General features: G+C 44.4%; 1 protein-coding gene across 1 annotated transcript in view; it reads right to left on the reverse strand.

The window, feature by feature from the left end:
• Positions 1-6,097, reverse strand: part of ITPRID2 (ITPR interacting domain containing 2) — a 40,493-nt gene extending 34,396 nt beyond the window's left edge. Inside the window, exons 1-4 of the mRNA XM_071434803.1 lie at positions 5,955-6,097; positions 5,401-5,672; positions 5,250-5,301; positions 218-267 (exon numbers count right to left, since the gene is read on the reverse strand). Coding sequence (XP_071290904.1) covers positions 218-267; positions 5,250-5,301; positions 5,401-5,614 — 316 coding nt within the window. The 5' untranslated portion in view covers positions 5,615-5,672; positions 5,955-6,097. The remainder of the gene's footprint in view (positions 1-217; positions 268-5,249; positions 5,302-5,400; positions 5,673-5,954) is intronic.
• Between the last annotated feature and the right edge of the window lie 9,978 nt (positions 6,098-16,075).

Genomic DNA, 16,075 nt, shown 5'->3' on the forward strand with positions numbered 1-16,075 from the left:
TGGGAGTTTTTTCAGAGCTTACTAAGATCTCCAGAAAGACTTATTCAGGTTCTTTTCCCCCTTCTCCAGCTGCTCAGGCACAATTGTGCCGCTGTGAGAATAACTCTGAGACACTGACCCAGCTCTGGTTTGCTACTAAAGACACCAAGTCTCACATTAATGTCCTTGAAAACAGTTTCCAGCAAAAGAGATTTCAGTAAGTAAAGCCCTTCCTTACCCTTCAACAGAGGATTGCTTTGCTCATCCAGGGAGGCTCCCAGAGGCGTTCTGAAACCACAGAAGAGATTAACACTACTTAAAAACTTGCTGCTTCATGTCCTTCCTTACAGCATGTAACAAGCTTGTGATAGCAGCAGTTGTCCCTCCCTCCCTCCTTCCCTCCCTCCGCCCCCAGAAAGCACAAACATCTGACGACTGGCAATAACTTCCTAAACAACCCCCAGCCCTCTAAATAAATACACCTTGCAGAGAAAAACAACAAAACATAATAACTGCAAAGCTCAACCACCTTCAGGAGCAGCAGCCCCTGATGAGGAAAATCATGGACCTCTCAGCAAAACACCCAGAAAAAACAAGCATTAATTTTGAATGGATTTATTCAATCTCATTTATGCAGCAAAAACTGTTGCCATTTTTCTACACATTTAAAACTTCTTGGAGAGAGGGGTGAAAAGTTGTATTTGATGATCAGGAAGAATCAAGATAAAAAATCTTGACAGCTACATTAGCTGTCACTTGCCAGTTCTGATGCCTTACAGGCTGTTCACACTAGCTCTTTCTTGGATGATCCCTCCCATAGCTGCTGCCTGAAGGGCAGGGGATCTGCCGAACCTCATGGTGCTTGAAAGGAGCAGCAGAAGCCTCACAAATGACAGGTCCAATCCCACTCTGGGTTCAGACTGTATTTGTTGACACTAGCTAGATGTTTCCACATCTTGTCTCTCAGACATGTTTAACCAAAGCCTTGTCACTTCTAAGTAGCACAGCATTAACTTTCAATGCTCAAAACAAATTCAGAAATATAATACTCATAAAGAAGGGAAAAGCAGATGATTTATCCACCTACATTATGTATGTTTCATTTGGATTTTTAATTAGACAAGCACATAAACCTGCCCGAAGACCTGAAAGTAAACAGTGCTCTGATACAGTATTTATTTTGGTGCCATAGCCAAATTAAGGAAGGAAAGTTTGCATCTGCTTTCTAACAGATCTTACACTTCACAATTTTATTTTTCTTTCCCCTCTGAAAAAAGCTCACTCTCTCCAGATGCAGCCTGCTGATACGGAGCAAGCTCACTTCAACACGCCTTCCTTCTGCAAAGCAAAGCAAAGCCCCACCGTGGTGGGACTCCAAGGCAAACAGCCAGAGCATCCAGTGCATAAGCACATTCCAGGTGACAGGACACACTCTGCTGAGGCTCAGACCTCCTGCATTTCGGGATGTCTGTCCAGTCAGAGTCTGAAAAAACTTAGGCTATATTGTCTAAACCTGTCAGGCTGCAAGAAGCCTTATGTTCTGAGGTAATACCTATGCTGGATGTTTACTCCCTGGCCCTGATCGGTGCGCTCCCAATCCTCTCCCTCTCCTTCCCTGCTGACTCCCATGCCTCTATGTTTTCAATGTAGAAACTTGCTGGCATTGACTTCGACAGCCAAGGTCAGTGCTGCATGCAGTGGCTGGCAGAGAGCAGTAAAGGCATCCATCAAAGCTGGCATTTTCCTTTTGAAATTAAGTCTGTCACCATTACAGCACATTAGCAGCTACCAGAAAAGCATCCTTCAAACCACCCCTTGCTGCCCTACCTGCACAGCTACACACAGCTGCCATACACCCCTGCCTTTGAAAAACTTGCTCTTAAGAACTAGGCAAAACATGAGTTAAAACAACAGAGAAGTACCACACAAAAATCCTTTTGGACAACAGCACAACAGCTCTGCCTTTCTGCACCAGCTGTTTTCCACCAGCAAGGCCCATGGCTCTGACTCAGAGCAGCCCTGAGCACCTGGGAATGTCAGGGCTGCAGAACCCTTCCCCTTGCTGTGTCCTCAGGATGGCGTCTGCCTGCCTCACACAGCCTCAAGGCTTCCTCTCATCCAGAACTTTGTTCAGCTACCAGTTGTGGTCAGTTGGTCTCTCAGAACAAGACAAGAGTTTTGCACTGTGCCGTGGAAGTGTTTAAACCTCAGCTTTTAAAACCTTATTTGGGCAGAAGCCATATTTATTTTAAACCTGAAGCAAAAAATCTCTTCTTTCTGAGGCATTTCAAGAACTCACTTCCTGCATATCTACAGGAGATGGCTCCTAGATACCTCCCACATCCCCTGTATTACTGGTAGAGTTTAAATATATTCAATCAAAATAATACACGTCATCATAATAGTTGACAAAAATGTCTTTTTATCTATCAGTATAATACAAACACTTGTGCTTTAACTTTTATGAGCTTTCTTATTACTTACAAGATGCCTTTTCTAAGTACTGGCGAGAGAGAAAAAGAGGCCTTTTTCAAAGGCATGTGATTCCCAAAATGTGAATGAATCAAGAGACTTTGAGTAACATCTGACATTTTTTATGCCTCCATAATTCTAATTACAGTATGATAAATGCTTGCTTTTCTACTTTTGGGGTTTGCTGCTAGTTTTTTCTTTACAAAAATCCCAGAACAACAAAATGGGTATCTATCAAGGTAAATAACATAGGAAATTAGGAACCCTCCTCTCCTCTAAAGCAGATGTGAAACAGAGATGCCAAGTAATAAAAGCCCCAAACCACTAACATAAGTATCAAAGGACAGCTAGTAATTCTTTTTATCCATATTAGAACACTATTGATGCCTTTAGAAACAAACAAAGGAATAAAACTTATAAGCAGATCTATTTATGCAGTGGGTTGATATTAAGGTTTTTTGTGCTGCTGCCAACTCAAACCAGAAAATGAGATTTTAGAAGTTCCAGTTTTCTTCTGATTTCACAAACACATACAGAAACTCAGAAAATGTGAAGGACTACTTTTAGAAAACATGTAACAGAAAAAATATTGTTTTCAGAAACTGAATCTTCATTTGTAGTAAGAGTTACATGGTAACTTGTTATGGAGCTAACTTGCAAGAATAAGCTTGTGCCATGAACCAGAAATAGAAGCTCAGTTTGTGTATGCTCACACTTTTTAACAACCAAAGCTTGACAGCAAAACCAGTGTTATTAAACAAACAAGAAATTTCAGGGAGAACAACTTACAAATTGTAAATTTCACAATCGTTATTTTTAAACAAAACACTGTCGTATCTGCAGGGCTATTGTGTTGTCCTCTGTTAATGCTGTCCTCTCTTCCTATGTACATTGTCATCTAGGTTTCTATACATACAATCACTTCTAACGCTGCAAATTGAATTATCACTTTACTGCACATGCTAGCAACTGCTTCCATGTACATTAGGCACAAAAAATTAAACTATTCTGCAGTTTAAAACACAAGGAACTGTGCAGCCCTTCAAAGGCAGCTGGGATTGCATCTTCCAGCCATGAACCGCAGGCACTGGCACCCTGCACGCCATAGAGCAGAGGCTAACTCCTGCCTGAATAGCATTGTTTAGGAAATCTGGGTTTAAAAGTCCTTCTGAGCAGAACACAAGATTCCTCTGAAAATACTTACAATAGTAAACAGCTGTACTTTAAAAGGCTACTGTGCAAGAAAAGCAACAGGTTTCACAAACATGAATTACCTAAATTTGCGTTTCTGTATTAGCAAAAGGAAAGTTAACTTGTGCTTCATTTGTTATTTGTAAAACAAGATTCCCTTATTTTGGGAATCAACCACCAGAGATGCAAACACATTCCACAGAAATGTGTGGTGCCAGTTTTAACAACAGATAGTTACCAAAGCATGGGTATGAAACTGCAAGCTTTGTGTTAGTACTCAAGATTTTAGGCCATCTATTAGATGTTCATGTTGTCAATTTAGCTTAGTGCTATTCCTTAAATTCTGTACGGAAATGTTAAGGACTACAGGGACGGTTCTAGACAGAAATCCTGCAGATTTAGACATTGTGGCAGTGCAGCATTAGGAAAAATATCATCCCCAATGGCCTCTTTCCCCTCCAGTCCTTACATTTTTTGCCCTCCCTGCTCAAAAAGATACTTCTAAGAAAGCACTGAATTCGTAATACTGATTTTAAGAAAACTATTTAGTAGACCAACAGGACACCAGATCTGAGGTAAAGTCAGAAAAATCTTCTCCCATTCTAGCATTTTGGAAGAATGGTCTGTCAGGTCTGAACATTGTATTTTAGGGATTAGTATGGTTTCAAGCCTGTAGCTGCCAACACCCTATCCAAGGCACAGCCTGTGAAGTGTGAAGATACGAGGAAAACTATATGGAAGATCCTGCAGCTATAAAACAACCCATACTTCAGTTACAGAGTAAGATCAGTCACCTGCTTACTGGACCAAGAGATCACAAATGCACAACTAATCTCAGTGGTAAATTCTTGCCTTAATGTAGCTGCTCTTAAAAGGAGAAAGAAACCAGAAATATCAAATAGCAGAGGTCTTGAAATGTCATTGTCAGCTACTGGAAAGTTAATTAATTGTTAGCTTCTCCCCATCAACTCTGCCTCCAAGGGCTGATAGGACTGAATGGAGAAAAAGACAGGACAAAAGCAGCTGCTACTGATGTAGCATTTGCGCTTTTACATGACTAAGGATGAAGAAAAAGTAATTCCATCAAAACCTGTCCTAAACACCAAAGATTATTTTGCAACAGTAATAGAAACGCAGAATACATATACCATGCCTCAAGTTAAGGATAGAAGACAGTAAGAGACTCAGATAAATCTAGTTAGTCTAAACTGTGGCATCACTCCTGAAGGCCCGTAAGCACAGAGGCCATGCCGCGGAAGCACCGTTTCTTGAAACCTGCACCACAAACCAGGCAAGGAAACGGTGGAAGCTTTAAACTGGAGCCCCTCGGTGAGAACCACTGCAGCTTCCTAAGTAACGCTGCCTTCCTGACCCTCTGCTGAGTTCCTCCCCCGGCGGCTGGAAGCATTAATGAGACGCCAAGGAGAGGAGCGGTGCCGAGCGCCAGCTCCCCTGTGGCCACGCGGGCTCCCGGCGCAGCCCGGCCGGAGGAGCGGCGGTACCAGCGCCGGTGCCCGCTCCGCAGCGCGGCCGTGCCCGCCGGGGCCGCCTCCCTCCCTCCCTGCCTCCCTGCGCTGCCGCAGCGACCCGCCGGCGGGAGCACCCACCTGCAGTCCTTCAGCCATATCGCGATCTTCTCGTTGGGAACGCTGTGGCAGCCTTAGGGGCAGAGCGGGAGAGAGAAGCCGACAGTCAGTAACAGCGAGGCCGCCCCGCGGGGGTCCCGGTGGCCCGCGGGCTGCTGCCCCCGGCACTGACCTGCTCCTGCGGCCAGCGGCAGCTCGCCGCCGCCGACATCCTCCTCCTCCTCCTCTTCCTCCTCTTCCTCCTCCTCCTCCTCCTCGCCGCGGGCCAGCGCCGCTGCCGCGAAATCCTCCGTTTCCGACGCCTGCCAGGAGTCGCGGCTCTTGGCCCAGGCCTTCCTCTTCTGGGTCGCCCCTTGCCACTCCTCCGCCGCCGGGGGCTGCTCCATCGGGGCGGCGGGGCCGGCGGGGCTTCACGCCGGGAGGCGAGTGCCGGAGAGAGCCAGCCTGCCGGGAGAGCGGAGATGTGCCGTCCGTCCGGCTGTCCGTCCGGGGGCCGCGGGGCTGCCGGGGGGCGCGAAGCCGCCGTCCGCGCAGCCCCCGGGAGCGCGGCCTCCCCTCCCCGCGCTCACACGCCGGCCCGGCCCGCCCCAGCCCCGAACACCGCCGCCCCCCGGCCGCCCCCCGGCCCCGCAGGTGTCCGCCCCGGCCCGCCGGCGTCCAGGGCCAGCGGGCGGGCAGAGCCGGGTCGGGCAGAGCTCGGGCGGCCCGGCTGCCCGCCGTACTCACATGTCGCGCCGCGGCGAGGCGGCGGCGGAGGCTGCGCCCGCCCGGGCTGCGGGCGGCGGCGGCGGCTCTGACTTCCTCATACCGCTGCGGGATGAGAAAACTCGGCGGCCACGTGACGGCGGCGGGGCCGGCGGCAGAGCGGGGCCTCCCGCCGGGGCCGGGCCGCCGTCGCGGGCAGGGATGGGGAGTCGGGCAGCGCGGCCCCTCGAGCCTGGGCTGGCTCGAAAGGGCCGCCCGTGGCCTGGGCCCGGAAAGGATGTTTCCAAACTAAAAAAGATGCAGAGCAGCGAAGAGGAACTTTGCAGGGTTTTATTCTGGGGAGGGGAGAGCAGGCACAAGGAAAAGATACAGGATGTGTAGTGGGTACACACAGCCTTCGGCCTCGCTTCCAGGAGTGTGAAATTAGATCAACCTCTGCTCAGGCACAGGCTGGGGGCTGCAGGCACACCAGGAGCACCAAAACCGGCCTCTTGAAAATCTTAGCTTTGAAGTCTTTATCATCTCCTTCAGGATGTACTTAGGCCACCAGAATCAACTGATAAACCCAGCAAAAGACGAACGAGTCCCCATATATGGCAAGGAGGTGCCGACAAAAGGCTGCTTTCACTGTGGGGGCCGAGTGCCATTTCTTTCTCCCCTGCTTGGGGAGGAGACAGTAGCCTCAGAGCTACTGGCTGGGTCAGTCAGTGAGGACACGATGGGCCAGCTGGTGCCCACCCTGGCTGGGTCAGTCACTGGGGGACACGATGGGCCAGCTGGTGCTCACCCTGGCTGGGTCAGTCACTGGGGGCACGATGGGCCAGCTGGTGCCCACCCTGGCTGGGTCAGTCAGTGAGGACACGATGGGCCAGCTGGTGCCCACCCTGGCTGGGTCAGTCAGTGAGGACACGATGGGCCAGCTGGTGCCCACCCTGGCTGGGTCAGTCAGTGGGGACACGATGGGCCAGCTGGTGCCCACCCTGGCTGGGTCAGTCACTGGGGACACGATGGGCCAGCTGGTGCCCACCCTGGCTGGGTCAGTCAGTGAGGACACGATGGGCCAGCTGGTGCCCACCCTGGCTGGGTCAGTCAGTGAGGACACGATGGGCCGGCTGGTGCCCACCCTGGCTGGGGAGCAGGGCACTGCCATCCTGCCTGGGGTCAGACTTCACATCCCAGACACTGCTGGAGGAGCCCTGCATGCCCAGCAAGCTCCCCTGCACCCACGGAGCCTGGGAGAAATAAGCTTTTCAAAAGGTCTTTTACAACATTTTCATGAAAAGATGCTGAATTAGTAAGCACAAGCAGCAAAATTAACCCATGTTTTCTGGAGTTGTAAAACGGGTGTTGACAGCCAGGCATATGACATACTTCATGTTTAAAGGTAAATCTGCCTTTGGAAGAAAAAGATTAATGGTACCAAATCAATATTCTTTCATTATCTAGTTTTATAGTTAAAACCTTTCAAGGAACTTCTGTTTCTTGTTTTTCCTAAACCCCTCTAGCCCACCCACTACTTTACACATATACAGCCTTAGTAAAATAAATTTCCCTTCACCATAAGTCAATTTCCTAAACACACTCTAATTTTATGAATGGTTTGTCTTGAAATAAAACCAGAAGAGCAGTAGCACAAAGGACAAACAAAGTGTATTTGTATTTAATTTGACCCTGAAAGTACACATCATTTCTGTGCATGTTTTGAGACGGTATTTTTGAATTTCTTAAAAAAAGAGCAAACTAAATTTGAATCTTTCTCGTTGATCCTCAAAATAATGAAATAATTTTCTCAGCAGGGCACGTTTCACACAGTACAGGATTTGCATAAGCTAATATGGAGCGTGTCCTGAGCCACGGGTGTCCCAAGTGGTGAGTCAGAGGGTCAGCTCAGGTCCTGCACCCTCCACCACTGTGCTGGGGCTTGGACTTCAGCTGAGTCTCCTACAGGCGTATTTATAGTACTAGTATCTTAAAATCTGATTTTTTCTGGCTTTGTTGCAAGTGCCTAGCACAGTATTTCTTCAACATAATGGCCCATATTTCCATTTTATGTGTATGCATAAATACATGTACCTATTAAAAAGCAGCCCTTTGAGGTTGAGCTGCCTGGATGAGAGCTGTAGGAGCGGCAGGGAGGGCCTAGAGAAGTTTAACCCCTGCCATTGTTTGCTGCTTAAGAGGGAGCACAATTTCTTCTTGAAAGTTACAGCTTCACTGGCACAGCCAAGGGTGAACAGTTGCAAGCTAAAAGCAGCTACTGTCTGGCTGTGCCAATACATCCTTAAGGAGTTCTTAATCCACAAATTACTGACATTATTGTCTATAATTGCTTGTCTGTTGTGACAACACTTACTCAGAGAATGTCAGAAATGTAAACAGCAGCCAATGGCTTTTTGCAGTGAAGTCCTGCCAGTACAGCACTGGGCTCTGTCTTGCACCTTCATCCCATACCAGGAAAATCCCTTTTGTCTTTATATGAGTAAGGATTGCACAATCAAATCCTATATTAAGCAGAACATATTTCTAGGAAAATATGTGGCTTGTTATTTCTTTTAATACTTGTAATTAAAAAGTCAGGTTTTTTCTGTAATAAAAGTTTCTCTTGCTTCAGAGTGTAATTTGGTAGTTGTACTTCAAAGCACAAATTGATTGGGAAAAAAGTCATGTCATCTTGTCACTTAAATTAGACCAACTTTTTTTCCTCTCAATTTATTTTGAAACCATTCAAATTAAACATTGTGTAGGCATTAATTAGATATGGGATAAATTGTGCTTTACATTATGTTATAACTTCCTAAAGGAAAATTTATAACCACAGCGTTAGCAGTTCTACTAAGTCCTACCAAATAAAAAATACACAGACACACACATTTTAAGAATAATAATAATACTTACATTTGTCATCTGGGTGCTGGCCCTGGGCATATTGATATGTGCGTAAATGCACACAAAGAAATACAATTTGGCCCAAAAAATACCACTAAGTCACTCTTTTTTTCTTAAAAGAACAAAATCCTTTGAAGTGGACTTAATGCAATTTTTGCCTGCAGAGAATTCTTTCAGATGCAGTATTGTGTGAAATAATACATTCCTACATAACTCAAAGACACAAATGAGGTGCTTCCACCAGTTCCCATGGGCACTTGTTCCCATGTCTGAGTGCGCTGTAAGGAGCATTTTCCTGCTACAGTTGGGCTAGGCTTCCCTATGCTTTTGAGCACATCGTGTCCCTGCTAGTTGTGTACATCAGGAGAGCCTCCAGTGTTCAGGAAGGATTACACAATTTATCTATATCCCTCATACAGTATGGGGAGATAGGGATAAACCTCTGGAAACCAAAGAAATATTGCCAGGCTGCAAATCTGGGCCCTTGGTAGCATGGTCAAAACCTATGCTTTGTCCTCTGCTGCCTTCCCAGGAACTGTAGGCATGCAGTGCTGGATGAGGATTGGAGGAAATGAGACCAAAAAGTGCTGGTGAGATCTGGACTGGTCAGATTTGGAATCTCTTTCCTCTGTTTTCCAGCTCAGCTGAGGGCTAAGCCCACTCTCTCAGGATGACCATCTACAGGAGGACCAGCCATCAAAGCCCCATTGGGAGATCTTGCCACAGAGAAGACACTGTGACAAATGGGTTACACATACGGAAGCTACGAGACAGAGTAATTAGGAATAGGTTTATAGACAAAAAATGAAGAAAAATAAAATTTAACAAAAATTAAGAAACCCAAAAAACTGAACAAAACCCAAAAAATCCCCTCCCCCCAAAAAAACAGAAAGAAAAAAAATCCCCCCCAAACTCTCTCTGTGCCTTGTGTCTTCCTTTGACAGCAGTAATGGGAGTTATTTCATAGGTGTGCATTCAGAGATGTAGTGCAATATGACAAAAACCTTCTGTTGGTCTTTCGCGTGGCAGTAGAACCGGTTCTTGACGGGGGGAGAAACTCCATGCTGCTGCCTAATGTGGTTTGATCCTGGGACTTGCAGCTCCAAGTCAGCAATGTTTCATGACCACAATTGGATTTCCATATTATTGGCAGACAGAAGAGAGGAGGAGCTAACAAATAGTTCACCTTTGCAAGCATTGTTACAAAAAAATATTCCTACATAGTAACAAAACTATGATAAATACTGTGCAGTTATTTGCTTTGGCAGGGTCTGTGTTTGAGAGCTGGAGAATGCATGAAGAAACACACAACCCACTGTCATGCACATCTTTAAAGTTTCCACAGCTCCATTTTAGTAAACGTGCTTTGTTAAATTAAGCAATTTCTTTCTAAGCCAAGATTATTTAAATAAAAAAAAAAAAAAAAAAAAAAATTAAGTCTACTGAGGACTCTGCTATGCTGTAAATGAGAAAGACAACCTGGCCAGACAAGAGAAAGGGTCCACCAGTGCCTTTTGCAATCTTCTGTTCAGATGCCCACCACAGGGGTGGGCAGTTTTGTCTCATGGCTTTTGCACCCTGCATCTGCAAAGGACAGCAAAAGGCTGGAAGTCAGTCCTTGCAGAGCTCCTCCAGGGTGCTGGTAGCTGGGAAGGTGCTGCTGCCTTTCTTCAAGCAGATTTGGCAACTTCCCAGCTTCTCCATGTATATCTCACCTCCCTGGTCCTTCTAGGTAGGAGACCAACCAGCACCTCTGTCTTCTACAGATCATCTGTAGTCTTCTCTCTACCAGTTGAAATGCCTCTTTTTTTCTCTTTTTTTTTTTTTTTTTTTTTTTTTTTGCCTTTTAAGCCATTGTCTATTATTTTAGGCCTTTTGAAGGCCTTTTCTCTCTCACAGTGCTGACACCAAGCACACCCATAATATCTGCCACTTCAGACCTTTGGGGATTTTCTTAACATACTTAAAAATGGGAATCTCACTTGTTTTTGTATCATCCTGTCTTGCCAGAACCAAACTGAGTAACCAGAGTACTATGTTCCTAAGGCAGAACAGACTGTTTGCTTTCATCCTATAAAATATATTTAATATAGGATGATAAATAATCAAAACTGTGCCGTGAAACAATAATAACATGCACACCATATTTTTTCCTAAGTTTTCATTTTTAAAATTACATATTTAAAGGGAACTGCTGCAAGTGAAAGATAATTACATCTAGAGTATCATTCAGCTATCTTTCTCTGTGAAGAAAAGAAATCATATACTTGACTTGGAACCATTACTGTTGCCAGACAGATGTTCTCTCTCAAATATGTAGAGTAGAAAGGATGGAAAGTAACCTGGCAGTTTTGCTCTAATAAATTAAAGTGTTAGGACAGTGTCTACAGCTTCTACAGCTTTGCCAGTCATTTTGTTTAAACATGAGTGATATGCATGATGTTTCTATAAGGTAAGGAAAAAAAAGCATTAAAGTTTATGCAAACTACATCTCTTCAGGCTCTTTTCAAACCAAATGTTGTCTGGTTCATTAAGCCACTTGTACTTCTGGGACCTCTTGCAGGAGCAGGAAGGAGGAAAAAGCCACTTCCGCCAGGGCGTTTACAAGAGCTATAGCATAGCAAGAGGAAGTTTCTAAAGGAAGAGCCGGATATCTGTACTGAAGTGGATTACAGCTCCACCACCAAGTCAGATGGACAGAGCTGAGGCCAAGTACACATAAATGTGTGAAAACAAGCAGCATGGGGAAGAGTGAAAAGCTGCTTTAAATATCTCAAGAAGTAAATGCACTTCATGTCACTGAATTATGTCAGTGGGTAGCTGTAATTTTTGATGTTCATATCTTTACCAAGAGATCAGGCAAAGGAAATAAATCCACCAGGTTCAGGAAAGTAAGGCTTTTGTTCATTTTAAAGCCAATTCTGTGCATTTTCTCATTCAATGCTGTCTTTCTTTAAATTTAGTGACTGTGTTCATTCCCTTTCTGAGCACTGCCCATCCAAGACTATGGCACTGGAGCCATGTCCATTTATACATCTGTCTCCTCTACTGTAGGATTCTATTCTCTGCTTTTACAGTTGTAATACATTAAGACAGTAATTTCAAGTACTGTTACTTCTCATATGTTTTAAATCTTATGTGTTCCAAAATGCTCATAAAGAAACTACACATAAAAAATAAAGGAGAGAGATATTTCTCTGCACTTAAAAGATCTTTCTTTATCTTATCTTTCAAAAGCACTCAGCTAATATTTTGTCCTGTTTCTGCTCTCACTGGGATCCCTGATAAAGCTGTGTGTGTTTAGGGTAATTAAGCTTTCTAACATGCATTGAGGTAGGGAGTAGGCATTACACTGTCCACACTCACAGCAAACTGCAGGAATACAAAACAAGGCAGCACAGCATATCCAGATCTGACCAACTTACTGTACATTTCCTTCCAAATCCATTTAGAAAACTCACTCAATCAATTTGGATTTTTGCAAGGAATCAGTGAAATAAAATTTCACCAGCTCCAGAATGAATACAGTCATATTTTCTATGGATTTAGATTGGATATGTTTGCTTCCGTTAAGTCTTTCATCACTGGACCATTTGTAATCTGTCTCTTCTATATATTGCCTATTGTCAGATCATGAGCAACTTCATGGTGCGACCTTTGCATCTCAGTTCTCCAACCATCTATATAATGTAGAATAATGAATACTTAGCATCATTGAGTCTTCTTCCCTCTCTAGATCTGGGCTGAAATTGACCAGTGAGATCAGGAATTATGACAGGAGGAGGAGAAGAAAAGAATCTACTTAATACCTGTTTTCATAGCAAATGAGATTAACAAACAAAAAAATGCAGAAAGCTGGCACAAAGGCTGTCCATAAGCAAGCCCAGAGGACATGTCCCTTTCTTGGCATCTGCTCAGGGTGCGTGACTAGTTACTTTTAAAAATGTGCTGTCAGATATTTACCCAATGTGCTAATTCATTTCTGGGCTTGACTCAGCTCTAAAATTAATGCATTTCCTTTCCCTGGACAGTACAAGGAGTTCCAGAGTGATAATAGTATTGACTTTAAGGCGTTGACCAAGTTATCCTATAGCTGTGACAAGCGGTAAAACAAAAAGCTTCAGGAGAAAATTCTAAACAGAAACTAGTAAGAGTTCCCAAGCAAAACCACAGCTAAGGTGGGCTAGACAGTCTTAAGAAATTCACATTATTTCCTATAAATCTCATTCACTCAGTGCTGAGACATCAGTTTAAATGACTGAGCTCAGAAGGGCACTGGTATTCCTTTGATCTATGGCAGCAGTAGCATGGGAAGGAGGGAAGGAGGGGATCCAGGTGCTACAGCTCCTTTGAGATAACCTTTGGCCAGCAACAGACTCTCAATTAAAAACTATTGTAGCATGCAACAGAAGAAATTTGTTTCTGCATTTAAAAGGCCAGTCTATAATCCCATTAAAATGGAGCTGGAATAAAAGGAGGAAAATAGTGGTTTTCTCTTGCAGGATGCATTAACATAACTACTCTGAATTTGGGGTTAGTCAGAGAATTGGGTAAAGACCAAATTTCCTGCATGAAGCTGCCTAAAGACAAAGAAGCACGTTTGACTTCACAAGCTCTTCCACACCAGTCAATACATTCTAAAGAAAAATTTATTTACACAATTCAATAACTCCTTGATGAGACACTATGCTATTTCAACTCCTCAGACATTTAATGGTCAGATGGTATCATGCTAAAGAGGATTTTCCAGTCTAACAACTCTATTTTACTGTATGTATTTTTAAATGTTTTTAAATGGATAGTCCAGTGTTTGAAGTACAGGATATTTCTTTAGCTGACTGGTCAGAAGCTGGTCTGATCCAATAACAACCAACAGCCATTCCTGGCCTGCAGTTCTTTGGTGGCTTATATGAGCTCATTTGATGTGCTCAGCAGAAGTAGCTGCTGCTGGGCAGGAGGCCAAGTGGCGAAAGCGTCACATTTTGCACTAATCAGGTACTTCATTGCTCTCTGCAGTTATGGCTGGCCAACCCTCTGTGCAAGAAGCCCCATTAACTTTAAACTTAGCTCCCTAAAGGGCATAGCAGGGACTGGTAGTGGTAAACCTGACACCAAAAATAAATGGGAGCAAAATTTGTCCTGTCTAGAGAAATTATTCTGTTACAAGGAAGTTCAAGCCTTCTGGTGTTACATTATCAGGGGACTTTATTTGTTAAGCTCCCTTCAGAGCATTAATTCATTCAAACTTACATAGTTCCAGTCCCTGAATTCTGCCATCAGTTGTCCATATCCATTTGATAGATTAAAATATTAACTGGAATTCCAAGTGCAGAGTCCAAAAATATAAATGCATCTCTTGAAAATTAGCTGTCAGCCAGAGGAGAACCTTCCTTCCGTGCTGTGTGCTGGGAAGAGTCAATGACTGCATGTTCCCCAGGAAGCTGGTTAAACCCACAGAGCTCTTGCTGCAGTTTCCCACTTCCCTGCTGTCATGCAGCACTCCCACACTTTGGTACCTGGGCCTCCCTCCAACTACACAGTCATTTACTATGGGAATGGTTCAATTATCACAGGTAGAAAATTCAGGCTGGTAGATATGGAAGGGCGAGAAAAAAACCTGTCCAGTAAAGATGAGGACTCCACCTTTTTTGTAAATAAGTTAGGAGTTAGTTTGAATAGAGGAGGTGCTACAGAACACATTAGCTGAAGGATAAGAACAAGACATACTTTTCTGAAGGCTCCTACCTGTGCTGCTAAAGGACACACTGGACTGTGGTGGTGCACATCCCTCTTTTCACCAAATTCCCAATCTCACTATGGAAGGCATGGATCAGTGCATCTTGAATTGGGGCTTCCTGACAGGAACAAGAATTTGGTTTTAAAACACTGTTCATATATCAGTTAGGCTTCACTAGCACTGGAAAACATGAATTAAAAAGTCATTATTAATGCTGAAGATTATTTTGACCCCTCCATGAATGGAGGCAGCTATTTTTTGCCTCAAAACATGCCATTTGTGGTCCTCCCTTCCTCTGTACCATACTCTGTAGAGCTGAGAGGTGTTTTACATTAATGTCTAACATGTATTGAGTGTCACTGCTGTCATGCTGATGCCTATGGATCCTGTCCTGACAATGAAGACCTTTCAGAGCTTTTGACTCATGCAAAGCTGGAAGAGGGATGTGTTTCTTCCTGTTTTCCTACAAAAAACATGCTCTGCACTCCTCAAAACACCCTGGGACACAGCAAGCGTGTGTCTGGGTGTGCCCTGAAGGGAGCACAGGACACACTGCAGTAGGGTCTTCCTCCCAGAAACGGGAGGAGGAGGTGGCTCTGAAGCCTGCCATGGCACTCTGCAGCTTCAAGGAAAGGCTGAAGTTTTCCATGGACAGGAACTGCTCCCAAAGTGGTCAGATGAAGGTAAGAAAGGCTGATGGGGGATGAGAGAGAGACCCCTTCCTCTACCTTCCGTCCTCTGAAGGAAGTTCCCCAAGACCATCCAGGTGGTTTGGTGATGCCATGGTGCTAAGTAACACTGCAATAACTTTTTCTTTGTGGCAACAGTTTTTGGAGAAACATTTGAATGGCATCACCAAAGTATGCCTAAAGTGATCAAAGGTCCAGAAAAATGCCAGAATGGCCTGACATTTTAGGAACTAATATGCAATGATCTGAACATTTTTCCCCTTGGTTGTTAGAATAAGCATGTTAGCAGTGCACTGCCACAGCTGCACCCAGATGTTAAACCTGAGCTCTTCAAAACTGTATCTTGGGATCTCATGGATACAGAATTTCACAAGGTGGATTAGATCAGAGTGGCAAGGCTTACCACGTTGGAAAACTCATAATTTTAATGATCATTACTGAATATATTGAAATCTACACTTTACACAAAACAATGGCATCTCTAATGAGAATGCTCCAGCCCCTCAGTTTCACTGCTAGCTTTATCATCCATTCTTTCTCATGCATGTTTTTTTTAAGTGGCTGTGTGCCCTTGTGCACACAGGAGAAGATCACATTCACACAGAAAGACTTATCTGTGAAATGCTGAAGTCATTAATCTCATGAAGCCAGCAGAGCACCACAGGAAACATGTCTCCTTGCTGTAAGATGGTCTTGTTTTTGTGCAGGCAAAAAAAAGAAACCCAAAAAAAAAACTGTCCCAGAATTTACTGATATGTAGCTCTTTGTTTTAAAGATTACATGTGAAGGAATAAGTATCCTGGCACTGGTAAGCACACCATAGGCTAGGA

The sequence above is a fragment of the Agelaius tricolor genome, unplaced genomic scaffold (assembly GCF_023055355.1).
Source record: "Agelaius tricolor isolate 1412-34295 unplaced genomic scaffold, bAgeTri1.0.p SCAF_10, whole genome shotgun sequence".
Classification (NCBI taxonomy): Eukaryota; Metazoa; Chordata; class Aves; order Passeriformes; family Icteridae; genus Agelaius; species Agelaius tricolor.